The sequence below is a fragment of the Mesocricetus auratus genome, unplaced genomic scaffold (genome assembly GCF_017639785.1).
Source record: "Mesocricetus auratus isolate SY011 unplaced genomic scaffold, BCM_Maur_2.0 Super-Scaffold_6731, whole genome shotgun sequence".
Classification (NCBI taxonomy): Eukaryota; Metazoa; Chordata; class Mammalia; order Rodentia; family Cricetidae; genus Mesocricetus; species Mesocricetus auratus.
Window position 1 is genome coordinate 10,267,907 of NW_024429185.1, and position 18,390 is coordinate 10,286,296.

At 36.2% G+C, this 18,390-nt stretch overlaps 1 protein-coding gene across 3 annotated transcripts in view; it reads right to left on the reverse strand.

Annotated features, from left to right (window-relative positions):
- Spock3 (SPARC (osteonectin), cwcv and kazal like domains proteoglycan 3) overlaps positions 1–18,390 on the reverse strand; it is a 347,623-nt gene that overhangs the window by 87,891 nt on the left and 241,342 nt on the right. For all 3 annotated transcript variants that reach the window (XM_040742237.1, XM_005075174.3, XM_005075173.4), the window contains one exon: positions 5,184–5,298. In XM_040742237.1, coding sequence (XP_040598171.1) covers positions 5,184–5,298 — 115 coding nt within the window. The remainder of the gene's footprint in view (positions 1–5,183; positions 5,299–18,390) is intronic.

Here is an 18,390-nt window from a genome sequence, read left to right on the forward strand (position 1 = left end):
AAACAGTAATCTACTTATAATGCTATTCTTCCTTTTATCTACTCAAAAGTCAGAAATAAGAAAAAGTTGCTGAAACTGTCAAGCTTTACCATTAAGTACCAATTCTACAACAATAAAAGGTAAATACCAAACAATGGATATATTCTGTTATCCTGAACAAACACTAAACACAAATAAAATTGTCTCTGACCCGAGTTTTATGCAGTAACACCATTATCTCACTTCCCATGCTATGATGCCCTAACATGATTTTGGTCTACTCATGTACACTTTAAATCAAATATATGTTTTGAATAAGTAGAATAATATTCTTAAATGCTGTTTTAGAGAACCATGTTCTATGAAAACTCAATTAGTTAGAGGAGAAACTGTGTGTGTTTTATTTGTCATTCACAAAGTCATAATTTCGTTTCTCTTCTAATAGACACAGCTCTGTTGGGCTCAACTGATGAATGTTTGGCTGAGGATTGGGGTGGGAGTTTCTATGGGTACCATCTTGCCAAATCAGCAGGAATTGTGATGGGACAGTGTTGCTCGTTTTACAAAATGCAAATTGCTGATATTTCCTTGTGTTAAGTTAGAGCAATCAGTGTTAAACACATCTCAAATTAGATGCTGAAGTCTACAATTAGTAACTATGAACAACCATAACCTTTAAACGCTTGACTTTTCCTTTTCTTTTTTAGTTATCAACCAAACCCCCAGTATAACGTGTTTGCACATTTGTGCTGTCAGACAACCTAAGTCATAAGAACACCAAATGTTTAAAATAATATATAATATTTCTAAGAAAGAAAGGCCAACATGTTTCTTTTCCCTTCTAATCTCTTTTATAAAACATGTTTTTATATTTTATTTATATTTATGAGTGTGTGTGTGTGTGTGTCTTTGTGTCTGTTGGTGTGTGATTGTAGCTGTGTCACATGTCTGTCACTCCTGGAAGGTCAGAAGAGGAAGGAGCAACAGCGTGTTGTGAACTGTAAGAGATGGGTGCTGGGACCTGAAGTCTGCTCCTCTGAAAGAGAAGCACACACTTTTTATTGTCGTACCCTGCCCCCGCTTTCTTGCCATTCTTGCTTTTTGTATTATATGACTGCATCGTTTTTTCTAAACATCACTAATTATCATTATACATCCTGGTAATTGGGAGTAATGACTAATTGTACTTTCATACGTCTTGGGTAATCCATGTTGTAAATGTATTTTCATGATTTCTGGTTTCAACTCCAAAGTATACAGTCGTTCTTCATGTATGTTTGCATGCGACTTCTGAGAAACTTGAAAGTCACCACTAACACTTTATCTTATTGACTAGTCAGCTAACAAATAAGTGAAGGCTGTGACTGACAAGGATTGAGCTTCAGTGAAAGAACAGAAAGGAAGCAAAAAGAGAGCAACACAAGGAAACTGCCCAAACGTCTCTGCACCTTCAAGAGAAAGCATCAGTGTAAAACCACAGGCCCACTGACTGGCGAAGATATTGTGACAAAATAAGGCTTCATTTCACTCTTGCATTTTCATTCGCGCCTCGATATGGTTGTTGCAGTGATGATGGACAACGGCAGATGAAGCAGCAATAGAAGCACACACACACTGAGGGCATTAATCCAAGAGCAGTGAGTGAAGCAAAGACAACAGAGGAAACTCAAGCTTCTGCGATTCCCATGAATGCAGTCAGCAGAATGTGCAACTCATGCCCACGTTAGAGCAGAAAAGGCCAAATAAATAATGTCCTAAAGCTGAAGAATCAAATGAATAACCAAGCAGAGCACTTTTGGATTTATAGATGCAAGTTTTGCTCTGCTTATGAACTATCACAATTAAATACATGCCTAGGGTATTGTCTTCAACTTACAAGAAATATGGTATTTTCTTAAGGTCTTTCTAGATAATTTTGGTCTTTGATTCTGTAAGTCTCTTATAAAGTAGATAATTGTACTATATATATGTGTGTGTGTATACTAAAATTATAAAAATGATCTATTTAGAGGTTATGTTTACAATAAGTCACCTGTTTTCCTAGCTATACAAACATTCAATGATGCTTTATAATTAGCTGAAGTTGCATCATTATTTTAATAATGTGGGTACACCTTTCAAATAGTACAGTATTTCTTTTTGGTAATGCTAGGGATATTTTTAAATGAAGGGAAAGCTGATGTAATTGTGAAAATATGTTCAAGTTATTTATTGAAGTATTAGTTTATACACTTGTCCAGGATTCTGAAACTGTAAATTTGTTTTAATTCTTCATTAAAGATTTTCAAATTTAAATGCTTGACCAGTTTATGTCTAACCATTATAGACTATATCTGGAGAATATTGATGAAATATACATTACTGTACTTTGTACAAAAGAAAGCTATTATCAGTATTGATAAAGTTCAAGCAAATTTAAAAGGTTCACTGTACAATAATAAACTGAAAACCTGGTATGATATCAATTTGACCTCAGAGGGAGAATCAGAAAGACTGAAGAACTATTCACAGAGTGTAGTTTTCTTCTGACTCCTTCTATAACAAAGATGCCACTAAAAAGAATTTCCCACACGGCATAGTTGCCCTAAGACATGCTTCTACAATAAATGACAGGTGGAAGATTAGAAATGATGCTGAACTGAGTTTTACATTTCCCATGTCTCTTGGCCTTTGGCATTGTGGAGAAATGACATTCAAAATTTTGTGTACGGCTTTTCCATAGCAGCTGGCAAAATCCTGTTCTTGTTTTTCCCTGACAATCTGTCAGAGCAGAATTAGTTTAAAATCCTCTTGCCTCTCTTTTGATGCACGATTGAACTCAAATTATCTTTATCCCCTGATGGTATGACTTTGAGAAAAGTTTGTTTCTTGACATATTAATATGACTACTATAATGAAAATTTAAGTGATAAAAACAATTGTTTATTCAGTGGGAGGTCTACTTTACAGATGTGTTTCTTTCCTATCTGAATTCATGTTGGCATTCTATCACAGTTTATAAGATGATATGATAATTTGATACCATATGAGACACATCTTCTATTCAAAAGTAAGCTTGAAATTGGAGAAATATCACTGAACAGTAATCTTGTTGAAGGGCTGTGGTAATTTAGGTAAAAACACTTATCAAGAGGACATTTTAAAAGTTCTTAATGGTCTCTATATAAAATAAGACACACACACACACACACACACACATATACATATGGTAGGATTTATATCATGCCTGAAGAGATTATCAGAGTTAAAACTCTTCAATTTAATTGTGGAAATGTGTTCATTTGGGAGCAAAGTGAAGAAGGCACAGATATCCAAATCTCAGTTGAAAGAAAACTACAATTATCTTTAGATGCTGTTGCGATATTGATATAGTCATGGTGCCAAAGGTTATTTTAGTGGGTATTGAAGAAAATGGACTGAAAGACAGAGAAAGATGATATAGGTAACCAAGAATAGAAGATAATCTATTCTACTGTGAGACAGCAAAAGCAGTGTGTAATACATAGGGCTACTACTAGAAGGCATTCCCAGCCATTGGAGAAGTTGAAATCACTGTGCATATGTCGGAACCCTGGGTGATAATTAACCACTTTAAAATCAATTAATTTTCTTTTGAACAATAATACTGATTAGGTGTTTTTTTTCAAAAGGTCAATGTCTTCATATGATCTTACTTAAAATATTTATCTGAACTATGACTCTAATGACTGCTATGTTCATAAATGACAACACTGAGTTTCAGAGAATAGGTCTAAGATAACATTTGCCATTAAATTAAAGACTTGATCAACAACTATAGTATAGGATATATATTTTAATGTCACTTAAAGGTTCATGGTTTAAATACTTAGACTCCCAAGTCTGTGACACTGCTGGCAATTGGAGAAGCTTCACACTAAGTATTTGAAGTCTATGAAGGAAAGTTAGGTCTTTGGAAATAAGCTCTTGAAAGGGATTTAGAAAGCTCTCTCTCTCTTCCCTCTTCTTCTCTCTTCTCTCTTCTTCTCTCTTCTCTCTTCTTCTCTCTTCTCTCTTCTTCTCTCTTCTTTCTTCTCTCTTCTCTCTCTTCTCTCTTCTCTCTTCTCTCCTCTCTCTCTCTCTCTCTCTCTCTCTCTCTCTGTCTCTCTCTCTGTCTCTCTCTCTGTCTCTCTCTCTCTGTCTCTCTGTCTCTCTCTCTCTCTCTCTCTCTCTCTCTCTCTCTCTCTCTCTGTGTGTGTGTGTGTGTGTGTGTGTGTGTGTGTGTGTTTCCTGGCTGCTATGTGGTGGATGTTCCTCCTGATATTCCCACAGTTCTATGTTGTGATATCATAACAAATCATGGACTAAAAACAATAAGCCATGATCCCAAATTAGCCTTCACTAGTTATGAATTGATTAGCCTTGGAATTTTGACATAATACAGAAATCCAGCCCACCATGTTCAAATTACTACAGTTTCAATTAAGGAAATTGTTTATAAAATCACATTTCCTTACTTTGAAGCCAGTTTTCGGGAAGGTTTGAGGAAAAGATCAGTAATGAGTAATTCTCTGCCATAGAAATATAATTCTCAAGCCATGACAGTCAAACAACTATAAATTCAAATGCTTATTTTGGCAGTCTGTAGACAGTTTCAAAAGTATAATGGCAATTTCACACATTTGCTCTCTCTCTCTCTCTCTCTCTCTCTCTCTCACACACACACACACACACACACACAAACTTGAAAATTTTAGTAATTTATCTAAGAAAACACAAAGTACATATGATACTACATATCAAGCTACTACAATGTTTTATTTATAAAATTGTTCCATTGGAATTCACATATACATATGAACTGCACAATGTGTAGGCAAATCATTTATAAAGACAGTATTCAAGGAGATTTTTAAGTGGTCAAATAAGGTTCAATTCTTAGATTTAAAACCATCAGTCCATATTTACACATTTTAAATATCATAATTTTAAGAAAAATTGCTTTAGAGATTTTATATTTGGTTACCAATTAAAAAATAGTCTGTAAGTTTCACTTTATTTTCATAATGTCTGTGAAAGACATGGGAAAGTTTTCTCTATGTAATTGAGGCTTAAGTGAGAATAAACTGGCAGTGGAGATGCTATTCTTACAGCTAGTCGCAGGTATAAAAGCAAATGTTGTTTATCATGAAATATCCTTGGAGAGTGGATTGACTATACGCTAGAGATGATTTTGTAGCACTTACCTCTCTTCACATTTCTGCCCCTGCTTGTGGATTTATCGGAGGGACATGGGCAACGTCCTTCACATCTGACAGAAATCTGTTTTCCTAAGACACATGCCTGATATTCTAGTTTGCACTGTGTAAGTAAGAGAAAAAGAAACAAAATATTACTCAAGTACGTTTATATTTAATTATACCAACCAATAGTCAAAGAGTGCTAGTCATATTATTTGTACATGTAAGTTTCAAGTGTTTTCATTCATATCTATAGTGCTATGGGGCACGCTACACAATCTGTATAATTAATTGTTACATTGACAAGGCAATACAACAGTACTCAGGGAGTCATTTGGTTTAGAAGACATGGAATAACACAGCAGCCCAGAAATTGTCAGATCACTAATTCTGGATTACAAAATATTAAATTACAAAAGGATGGAAAAACAAGTAGAAACTAATATTTCGCCTCCTGAGTTGTGCTTTAGATATGTTCCTGTTGTGTTTTAGTTAATTGAGAATGTATGGCATATCTCTTTTATTTGACTCTATGCTTGGTGCCCTGACTTGCACACTCAAGTGGCATATCATAATGCATTAAGAAAGCATTGAAGGCTTTGCATTTATTAATTGACAAAGACAACAGTTCAAATACACACATATACAGACTAAGTGTGCATCCTTATATACAAGATCAATATTGCATATATCTTGCATCCATAATATACATTTTATATAGGTCATGTATTGTGAATACACTCACAAACCATGCATGCATATACTTCTTTTAACTCATAATACATGAAGTTTTTAAAAGTGGACTTTCTCAGGTACATCAATATACACATACTATTAAGAGTGCAAAAAACTGCTAACTGCAATAGACACCATATTGGTAACGTCTTACCATTTGCAAAAACATGGGAGATATGTTTTAGAATTGATAAAAGTGTAAACCAGGCCCGTGGGCCAGTCATCGTAGCTACTCAGAAGGCTGTAATAATACAGTAAGTTCAAAACATGGCAATTAGTGAGACCCCGCCTCAAAATAAAGAAAGAAAGAAAGAAAGAAAGTGGACTTTCTCTGAGTCTCAGATTTTAATAAATTTGAGGTGCTTATAAAGCTTTATGACCCAGACATTTTTTTTACAGAAGTTAGCATAATACTAACAGATTCAAAGGAAAATTATTAAAATATTGTAAAACAAGTTCTTACATGGTTTAATGTAGTTTTGTTTTGGCCTGAATTGATTTTCCTATAAACATGACGCATTATAAAATATTAAAAATGTTACTCTTAAAATCCTTCTTAAGATCATATTTTATAGCTGAATACTTGATATGATGAAAAATTATAATGCATATTTTAAGAGGTGATGAATATCTTCCTAAGAAAAAGAACTGTATCTTCTGATTCTGATGCAACACGATATTTTTAGAAGTTCCTACCACAATTTTCTCACAGCCAATTATTTTAAAATTAAATGAGGTAAACGTTCTGGCTCCAATGTGAAATCACAGGAGAGTAATTTGACTGAGCTTATATCAGGAAGCAAAACATACACCTAGTGACTAATACTATCACTGACATCCTTGAACACTCATGTTTTCCTTGTTAAAAACTCTTAGTGTACAAACAGAATCCTTAACTGTCCCCGAATAAATGATTAAAACTTTGGACAGTTTTGAACAAGTTGCAATTGATAAGAGGTTCCTCACTACAACAAAATTTTCAAAACTAATCCAAAGATTTAATAATTATAAAAATGATTTTAGTATATGCTACAAAATGTTCGATATCTAATTTAAAGTAGAAATAAGAAGCTATTTACAAATGCTTTAATGAGAGTCAAATCAGGTAATTTAGTATTTTACTATAATTTTGGCAGCTTACTACTCTAGTATCCTTTTGTCTTGATGGTATGAAATTCTTGTTCATTACACAATTTACAAAATATTCAGGAGTGATTTTGAGTGGCTCATTGACAAACCTATAAATCTACATTAAGAATTTATTTTAGAACTTGGATTTATTATTGCTTTCTTCAAACTTGTGTTATTTCACATTCATGTCTGTTTTCAATGCAGTTAATTTTAAATGGATTTTGTGTGTTTTTACATAATGTGGTGAATGGTAGATGAGCAGCACAATTTGTTTGTTTAATAACATTTATTTCACTCCATCTAAGGCTCATGCAATATTGTGGAAGAGGAGATGGGCAGAATGTAAGAACTGTATACATGGAAGGAAAATACAAATTGACATCTGGGTATGACATAGTCCTTAGCAGTAAATGACTATGCCTGAACAGGAGTAGGTCTGCTAATAGACAAGAAGAGATGGCAGAGAGGCTCATTGAACCCTATACTTCCCTAGGGAGTCAGGTCTTCAGTTATGTTCCCACAGGAGAATCAAGCAGACCATAATGGAAAATTTTGAATACATGGTCACAACAAGGCCCCCAAGATTAAGTTGAATGAGTCACAAAACAAGGCATGCTTCACAGACAGACAAGGGTGTTAGTAATAGTGAAAGCTATAAAAGACTGTAGGGCCAGAAAGTAATAAAAATTCATTGTATATATGAGAGTGTCAAAATAAATTCAATTCAAACAAAATACTTATTGTGAGTGTGAATTTTATAGCTTTTGGAGAAAAGTTACTGATTCATTGGTTGGTATACATTATAAAAATAGTTTACAAGAAATTACTTCTTAAGCTTTACTTAAATGCTAATGTAAATAACATCTTTGGCAAAGTTTTTTAGATGAAATCTTTATTAAACAATTCAAAGTTCTCTTTAAATTTTATGTAATTTGATAAAAATTATCTTTGCAAGAAACTTCTTCATAAAGAAAACAGTTTTCTCCTTACAATGATCCACCTGAATGACCTTTTCTCTATACATTTCTGGAAAGAGCAGAAACTTTATGGACCTTATTCACTTTAACCAAGGAATATATACTTAGATTTTTTGGAAAGGGGGGATATAAAGAACTTTTAGGAAACAGCTTATATAAAATCATTAAAATATTAAAGTCTCATTTTAAAATGATATTTTCTGTATCCACTGACTGCAATTCTAATCAACAGTGTCCAATTTACTTAATTAGCAAAGAGTTGAAATATTTAGTAAGGTATAAGTGAACTAAAGTATCACAGAAAGGACATGCCTGCTAATCCATAATTAGCCGTAATTAAAATCATGTAAAGAATGACATGATTGATGCATTCTTGATTACAAAACTGAGTCCTTGGTATTGGAATATAGGTCAAGAATCAAGTTGTATGAGGAAATTTCTGACTACTTGTGAGAAAACTCCGAGAAAATAAGACATGAGCCTTGTGACCTCAGTATCTTGAAAACACAGAATTATTTTTAGAATTACAGTTTCATGTTGCTTCCAGGAGTAGTGGATAGTAGTGAATTAACTTCAACTGTTCTTATTCATATATCTCTCTAGTAAAACATGGTTTTGTTATGGGAGGTTTTTGTTTGTGACAAGGTGACTCTCCTTAACCCTGAAAGTACAATTGTCTGATGCTCAAATAAAGTTGGCTATTGCATGACACTTTAGCATGCCTCACCAAGAACTACAGCAACAACACTGGGAATGCTTAAGTTATGAGTTTTTTGATACTAGTCACAAGATAGTTATCTTAAGTCATTGTTGAATAATGAGATCAAAGAAGAAAATATCCTATTATAGGCCAGATCTGCTGTATACAAGAAACCCGTATCACCAGGGTACAGACAAACCTGTTCAAGACGAGATCAACAAAAGAGACATAGCAGATGGCTTAGGATAGAGTTTCTCAATGAGAATACCTTCTCTTCTATAGCCTAGGAACTGATTTTGAGACAATTTTGGATAAGGGTTGATGAACTGCTTTTGGCATTCACTTCGCAGTGATCTAAAAATCTGCTAATCACATATATGATGAAGAGTAAAGCATCTGTCTCCTTCCACCCTAGCACACAAACACCCAAGTGCTCCCACAACAAATACTTTTTTGCTTTAAATATCAATACAGACAAGACTACAATTTTTTGGTCGGCATTGTTCTATCAAAAGATAAATTGTCAAGATCCTGTGCCCAGAAAATTGCTCCTGAGAATTAACTAAGGTGAGAATCATCAGGTAAAAAATATAGTTTTTTAAAAAACACCATATTTTAACTATTCATAATACCAAGGAATTCAAAGCCAGTTGAAACAGGAAAATCTACAAAATAGTGGCCTTCTTAGACTGCAACAAACTGTTCATGACAGTGTGTCAGGCAGTTTCTGTGCAGTATTCTGTGGTCATTGAAATGAGATAGGCACATTTTTACAAACAAGTCACAAGTGTATTTAAATTACATGTAACTGGCCCAAATATTTTGCTTCCACTTTATTCAATATAGCAAATAACTGGAACTCAACAAGTTAGTTGCTAATCAACAGATGACGTGTTGATGAAAATTTAGTGCATGTGTAGGAATACTATATTTTATAGAAAATATGAATTCAAAATTTTCAGGAAAAATGATATATATATATAATGTATATTGTGTGATTTTAAACAATCTCAGAAGGAAAAAAAATGAATTGTTTTCTCTCTCATCTGTGGAATCTAGCCAACAGACATGTGTACAAGTGAGTACATAATAACATGAAGAAAACAAGAAAGGTTTAAGATAAAGGATTTCAGGAAGGACTGAATGCAAGCAATGAATTAGAGTTATGAAACATAATGTAAAGCTAAGGTATTTTAATTCATACAGAATTTTTAACATTCTGGTGTGATTTTGACTTGTCATTGATAATAATTATCAGTAAACAAAAACAACTGCACTGATCTTTTCCTTACCTAAGCAACAAAATTTTATTAAACTAAAAGAAAAATTGAGAAATAAGAAAGTACAGAGATAACTTCTTGGCCTCAATCTTTCTTGGACTAAGATATCTCCTTAGTAAATCCAGCACTAGCACTATAAACATAATTAAAGACAAAAATGAGCCGGATTTCTCACTTTCAGTTGGGACTAAACCGTCTACAGAAAACCACCTCCACTTGTTCCTATAATCTTCACTCTGGTCTTACACATGAAAGACAAAGAGAAGAAAATAAGAACAGATTCAACTTTAAATCCATTCATTCAACTGGGATACACAATTACCACAGAAATATTACAGCTGTGATATCACAAGTCAGAAGTAAAATATAGAAACAAGCACATTGTAACCATCTTCACCATAATGGAAACTAAATTATCGTTTTCTGTATGTGACAGCCTCTTGCAAAAAAAAAAAAACACACTGTTTTAAGAAACATTTCTTGTTCTCACCAAAAGCTTTACTTGGGGGAATTTATTTTACAGTGTAAAAGTTTATTATGTGCTGTCCTTATCAAGGCTGAGGGCCTATACCAAGTGAGTGTATGACATCAAATCCATGTAGCAAATAAAAGTATAGAGAGTACAAATTTGCTCCAAACTGGAACAGCAATCCTTTGCTATCACACAAGACCAGGGTACTTGGATCTTGGATTTTTAGATCCAGAGAAGTCTGATTAGCTACATTAAATGTAGTCTTGTAGAAAGCTTCCTACAGTGAACTCAATCTCTGAACTTGGAAGAAAACTCTCTCATGACATATTAAAAATGAAGCTTAGGTCTTTTAGGTATTTGAGAGTATGATGATGTGTCCTCATTTAGACATTCTCTTTAATCCGCAAGACTTTCACTTGAAAGGTATCCAACTAGCTTTTTCCTAGTTTTCACCTTTGAGGCACCAAATAGTGAAATAAACTTTGAGCTCCAAATGTCTGTTGATACCTTTTATCATATGTTACTACTCTATTTGGGTAGCTGACTCAGACCCTGTTGTTGTGCTATTGGGATTAACATGTCATACTTGGGCTGTGGGAGGTTTTGCAATTCAATGATATACTACCTTTCATCAAAATATAGGCTCAACAACAGAATTATCAGAAAGATATTTCATGAGACATCTATGCAATCTACAAGAATCAAATATATTATGCATTGATACAATCTATTTTGGTCAGCTTTGATGTGGTGTCCAGACACTTTAGATGGCATGTGGTCCTAATTTTTTGTTTTACGTTATGTGGTAGAATTGATGCACTTTTTTTCTACTGTCTACACGTGGGAAAAATCATCAAGACATGCCAAACAGAAAAGTCAAATGAAAGCTAATGAAAACCTACTCAGATTTCTAACGTAAGTTTTGATGGTTTATAGAATTTGTTTAGATTGCTGAATCTGTGATTTAGAGAACTATAGGAAAATACACAATTTACCCTGTAGTATATGTCAGTCAAATCCTATTGTGTTTTCTGACTCTAAAATTCGTATTATTGTAATTCTATACAGAAGCTTTCCAGTTGTAAAGTATAATTTCCTCATAAGAAAAAAATTTACATTAGTTTTAGCATTCACATTCTTATAATGATATTATTTTCATATATCAGGTATTATATGAATATAACATCACACTTAAATAAAATTATAATATATTTGTTCTATATAATACATATTTTATTCATGGCAGTATTATATCTGACTAACTCAGCTGCTATTATAAAACTTAGAATCTCTATGCTTTAGATTATTTTAGAGATTTATTTATCAATTTTGTATGTAATGCTCTCCCTGCATGTGTGTCTGCACTGCACACTAGAAGAGATCACTGGAATACATTATAGATGGTTGTGAGCCACCATAAGGTTGCTGGAAATTTAACTCAGGTCCTCTGGAAGAAGAGCCAGTGCTATTAAACTCTGATCCATTTCTCCAGCCCCCAGATTATTTCTGAATGCTGATGTTAATTTATATTATATACCTTGAACATTCTTATAAGGAATGAATTGCTGAGGAAAGGAGAGGAGGCTGGGAGTCCAGGGAAGCAGCTGTTCCTCGGGCAGCATCAGGTAAACAGGCCAGCTTCCCGGCCTGTGCTCCAGTGCCTGCAGATCGCCTGGGAACTGCACAGAGCTCCCAATCCCGGCGGGAGCCAAGCACCCAGACCCCAAGTCTTCTCTCCCACCAACGAGACAAGGAAACCAGAGGACCCAGGGAGACCAGGACCAGCATTCAGACAAGGAATAGAAGAACCACCAGATTATTGGACTTGCTAGCACCCACCAAAAGGGAACTCTGGTCCCCAGACCAGTAAGGGGCTCTTTCTGCACCCACTAGAAGAAGAGATGGGAAAGAGACAATACAAAAACACAGTCAGCAACCGAAAAACAAATATGACACCACCAGATTCTAGAGACTCCACACCAGCAAGACTCCAACATTCCAATGCGGACGAAGCAGAAGAGAACGACCTTAAAAGCACTTTCATGAAAATGATAGAGGCCCTAAAAGAGGATATTGGAAAATCCCTCAAAGAAATGGAAGAAAAAACAAACCAAAAAAATGCAAGAAATGGAAGAAAAAACAAACCAAAAAATGCAAGAATTGGAAGAAAAAACAAACCAAAAAAGGCAAGAAATGGAAGAAGAAATGAAGCAAAAAATGCAAGAAATGGAAGAAAAAACAAAGCAAAAAATGCAAGAATTGGAAGAAGAAACATACCAAAAAAGGCAGGAAATGGAAGAAGAAACAAAGCACAAAATGCGAGAAACGGAACAAAAAGCAAACCAAAAAATGCAAGAAATGGAAGAAAGAACAAACCAAAAAATTCATGAAAGGCAACAAACGGACGAACAGATAAACAGAAAATTGCAGAAACACTGCAAGGGTTGAAAACTGAAATAGAGTCATTAAAAAAAACACAATCTTAAGAAAGGCAGAAAATAGAAAAGCTGGACAAACAGTCAGGCACTACCAATGCAAGCATTACCAACAGAATAGAAGAGATGGAAGTGAGAATCTCAAGTGTTGAAGATATGCTAGGAGAAATGGATTTATCAACCAAAGAAAACCTTAAATCCAACAAATCCTTAACACAAAACATCCAGGAAATATGGGACACCATGAAAAGAATAAACCTAAGATTAATAGGTATAGAAGAAGGAGAAGAAATCCACCTCAAAGGGGCAGAAGGCATATTCAACAAAATCATAGAAGAAAACTTCCCCAACCTTAAGAAAGACATGCCAATGAAGGTACAAGAAGCCTACAGAACACCAAATAGAGTGGACCACAAAAAAACATCCCCTCGCCACATAATAATCAAGACCCCAAACATACAGAATAAAGAAAGAATACTAAGAGCAGCTAAGGAAAAAGGCCAAGTAACATATAAAGGCAGACCTATCAGAATTACACCTGATTTCTCCATGGAAACTCTGAAAGCCAGAAGGTCCTGGATAGATATTCTACCTGCACTAAGAGACCACGGATGCCAGCCCAGACTACTATACCCGGCAAAGCTCTCAATCACTATAGACGGAGAAAACAAGATATTCCATGAGAAAACTAGATTCAAGCAATATGTGTCCATTAACCCAGTCCTACAGAAAATTTTGGAAGGAAAACTCCAACCCAAGGAAGCTAACTACAACCACAAAAACATAAGCATTAGAGAATCTCTCTACCAACAGCCAAAAGAACAAAGGTGTGAAATTCCACACATAATTCCACCACCAACAACCATCGCAAATCGAAGAAGGATGAGCAATCATTGGTCATTAATATCCCTCAATGTTAATGGCCTTAACTCACCCATAAAAAGACACAGACTGGCAGATTGGATTCGAAGACAGAACCCCTCCTTCTGCTGCATACAAGAAACACACCTCACCCTTAAAGACAGACATTACCTGAGAGTTAAAGGTTGAGAAAAATTTTTTCAATCAAATGGACCCAAGAAACAAGCAGGGGTAGCAATCCTAATATCTAACAAACTAGACTTTAAAATAAAATCAATCAAAAGAGATGAAGGAGGTCATTACATACCCATCACAGGTGAAACCCACCAAGATGAAGTGTCTATCCTGAACATCTATGCCCCAAATACAAAGGCATCCACATTCGTTAAAGAAACATTATTAGAACTTAAATCCCATCTAAAGCCCCACACAGTTATAGTGGGAGATTTCAACACACCACTCTCACCACTAGACAGGAATACCAAACAGAAACTCAACAAAGAAGCAAAAGGGCTAATAGAAGTAATGACCCAACTGGGATTAACAGATATCTATAGAACATTTCATCCACATAAAAAAGAATATACCTTCTTCTCGCCACCACATGGAACCTTCTCAAAAATCGACCACATACTTGGCAACATATCAAACCTCAGCAGCTACAAAAAAATTGGAATAACTCCATGCATCTTATCAGACCACCATGCTTTAAAATTAGAATTCAACAACAACACAAATTGCAGAAAACCTACAAACTCATGGAAATTGAATAATGCTCAACTGCACCATCCCTGGGTCAAAGAGGAAATAAAAAAAGAAATTAAAGACTTCCTCGAATTCAATGAGAATGAAGACACAACATACCCAAACCTATGGGACACTTTGAAAGCAGTGCTACGGGGGAAGTTCATAGCGCTAAGTGCTCACATGAAGAAACAGGAGAACAGTTATACCAGAGAATTAACATCACAGCTGAAAGCTCTAGAACACAAAGAAGCACACTCCCCCAGGAGGAGTAGATGCCAGGAAATAATCAAATTGAGGGCTGAAATCAATAAAGTAGAAACCAGGAAAACAATACAAAGAATCAATGCAACGAAGAGTTGGTTCTTTGAGAAAATCAACAAGATAGACAAACCTTTGTCCAAACTTACCAAACAGCAGAGAGTGAACACGCAAATTAACAAAATTAGAAATGAAAAGGGGGACATAACAACAGACTCTGAGGAAATCCAGAGAATCATTAGGTCATCCTTTGAAAACCTGTACTCCACAAAATTCGAAAATTTAAAGGAAATGGATGACTTCCTGGACAGCTATCAATTGCCAAAATTAAATCAAGAACAGATAAGCAATTTAAATAGACCTATAACCCCTATGGAAATAGAAGCTGTCATCAAAAGTCTCCCAACCAAAAAAAAAGCCCAGGTCCAGATGGCCTCACTGCAGAATTCTACCACAAATTCAAAGAACAGCTTATACCAATTCTTCTCAAGTGTTCCACACAATAGAAGCAGAAGGGTCTTTGCCAAACTCTTTCTATGAGGCTTCAATAACCTTGATCCCCAAGCCACACAAAGATACAACTAAGAAAGAGAACTTAAGACCAATACTCCCCCCTTGAACATTGATGCAAAAATACTCAATAAAATACTAGCAAATTGGATCCAAGAACACATCAAAACAATCATTCACCACGATCAAGTAGGTTTCATCCCAGGGATGCAGGGATGGTTCAACATACGAAAATCCATCAACGTAATCCACCATATAAACAAGCTGAAAAACAAAAATCACATGATCATCTCACTAGATGCTGAAAAAGCCTTTGACAAAAAACAACACCCCTTCATGATAAAGGTCTTGGAGAGATCTGGGATAACAGGTGTAGAGAGCTGCGAAATGCCGCACCCTTAAGATGGTGCTGGCTTCCACCTTCTGCTAGCCCGACAGCAAGTGCTCTCTGTGATAAACAACTCCTTATTTGGTCAAGGCTGGATATCTGGCTTGCTTCCTCGTATGTGGACCTATCTGCTGTCGCCACGTGGCTTACCGGGGTTGGCCGCCCAAGGGCCTTTTTAAGCTGTGGGCGGGCACTCCCTGGGGTCAGAAGATTTGTTCAAGGTCCTGAATAAACTGCTTGTGAGAAGGATTCCTGATTCGCGTCTTCCTTGCTGGTCGAGGTGGGCGTTACAAACAGGGACATACTTAAACATAATAAAAGCTATATACAGTAAACCAACAGCCAACATCAAACTAAATGGACAGAAACTCAACGCAATTCCTCTAAAATCAGGAACAAAACAAGGCTGTCCACTCTCTCCATACCTTTTCAACATGGTACTTGAAGTTCTAGCTATTGCCATACGACAACAAAGGGGGATCAAGGGGATACAAATTGGGAAGGAAGAGGTCAAACTTTCACTGTTTGCAGACGATATGATAGTTTACATCAATGACCCAAAGAACTCTACCAGGGAACTCTTACAGCTGATTAACACCTTCAGCAAAGTGGCAGGCTACAAGATCAACTCAAGAAAATCAGTAGCCCTACTATATACAGATGATAAAAGGGTTGAAAGAGAAATCAGAGAAACATCACCCTTTACAATTGACATGAACAACATAAAATACCTTCGGGGTAACGGTAACCAAACAAGTGAAAGACCTGTATCGTAAGAACTTTGAATCTTTAAAGAAAGAAATTAAAGAAGCCCTCAGAAAATGGAAAGATCTCCCATGCTCTTGGATAGGTAGGATCAATGTAGTAAAAATGGCAATCCTGCCAAAAACAATCTACAGATTCAATGCAATCCCCATTAAAATCCCAGCACAGTTCTTCACAGACCTTGAAAGAACAATAATCAATTTTGTATGGAAAATCAAAAGACCCAGGATAGCCAAAACAACCCTGTTCAACAAGGCAATGTCCGGAGGCATCACCATCCCTGACCTCAAGCTCTATTATAGAGCTATAGTCCTGAAAACAGCTTGGTATTGGCACAAAAATAGACAGGTAGACCAATGGAATCGAATTGAAAACCCGGGTATTAACCCACACACGTACGAACATCTGATCTTTGACAAAGAAGCTAAAAATATACAATGGAATAAAGAAAGCATCTTCAACAAATGGTGCTGGCGTAATTGGAGACTGGCATGTAGAAGAATGTGGATCAATCCATGTTTATCGCCATGCACAAAACTTAAGTCCAAATGGATCAAAGACCTCAACATAAATCCAGCCACACTGAACCTCTTAGAAGAGAAAGTGGGTGGTACCCTTGAACGAATTGGTACAGGAGACAGCTTCCTGAATATAACACCAGTAGCACAGACAGTGAGATCAACAAGTAATAAATGGGACCTACTGAAACTGAGAAGCTTCTGTAAAGCAAAGGACACAGTCAGCAAGACAAAAAGGCAGCCCACAGAATGGGAAAAAATATTCACTAATCCCACATCTGACAGAGGGTTGATCTCCAAAATTTACAAAAAACTCAAGAAGCAAGTCTCCAAAACAGCAAAGGACCCAATTAAGAAGTGGGCTGCAGAACTAAATAGAGAGTTTTCAATAGAGGAGTCTAAAATGGCTGAGAGGCACTTGAGAAAGTGCTCAACATCCTTAGCCATCCGGGAAATGCAAATCAAAACAACTCTCAGATACCATCTCACTCCTGTCAGAATGGCTAAACTCAAAAACACCAATGACAATTTATGCTGGAGAGGATGTGGTGAAAGGGGGACACTCCTCCATTGCTGGTGGGAGTGCCAACTGGTTCAGCCACTTTGGAAATCAGTATGGAGATTCCTCAGAAAAATGGGAGTAAACCTACTACAAGACCCAGCAACTCCACTCTTAGGCATATATCCAAAAGATGCCCATTCATACAACAAAGATGTCTGTTCCACTATGTTCATAGCAGCTTTATTTGTAATTGCCAGAACTTGGAAGCAACCTAGAAGTCCCTCACCTGAAGAGTGGATAGAGAAAATGTGGTACATCTACACAATGGAGTACTATTCAGCAGAAAAAAACAATGGAATCCTGAGATTCACAGGCAAATGGATGACACTAGAAGAAACCATCCTGAGTGAGGTAACCCAGTCACAAAAAGAGAAACATGGCATGTACTCTCTCATATATGGATTTTAGACATAGATCTGGGGAGTGCCAGCCTTCAATCCTATTGCCAGAGAGTCTGGGAAACAGAAACTTTATTTAGTGGCTGATCGAAGAAGTGGCAGACTCCCTTGGTTAAGTACTGAGCTGAACTCAAGAAAGCCAGTATCAGAGAGGGAGGACTAATGATCAAAGGGATTAAGACTGGGCTGGTTTAATCCCCAGAAACAGCTGACCAGACAAAGGTTAACTCTTGAATCCCAGGCATCGGCCTGGGAATCCAGCATGGGACTGATCAAGACCCCCTGAATCTGGGTGTCAGTGAGGAGGCCTAGGGAATCTATTGAGCCTTGGGCAGCAGATCAGTACCCATCCCAAGTATACACACGGTCTCTGGACTCCCATAGAAGAAAGTGAGGTGCACTCTCACCCTGACCTCTTGGGGAAGGGTCTAGGCCCTGCCCTATATGAAATGACAGACTATGGACACCCCCATGGA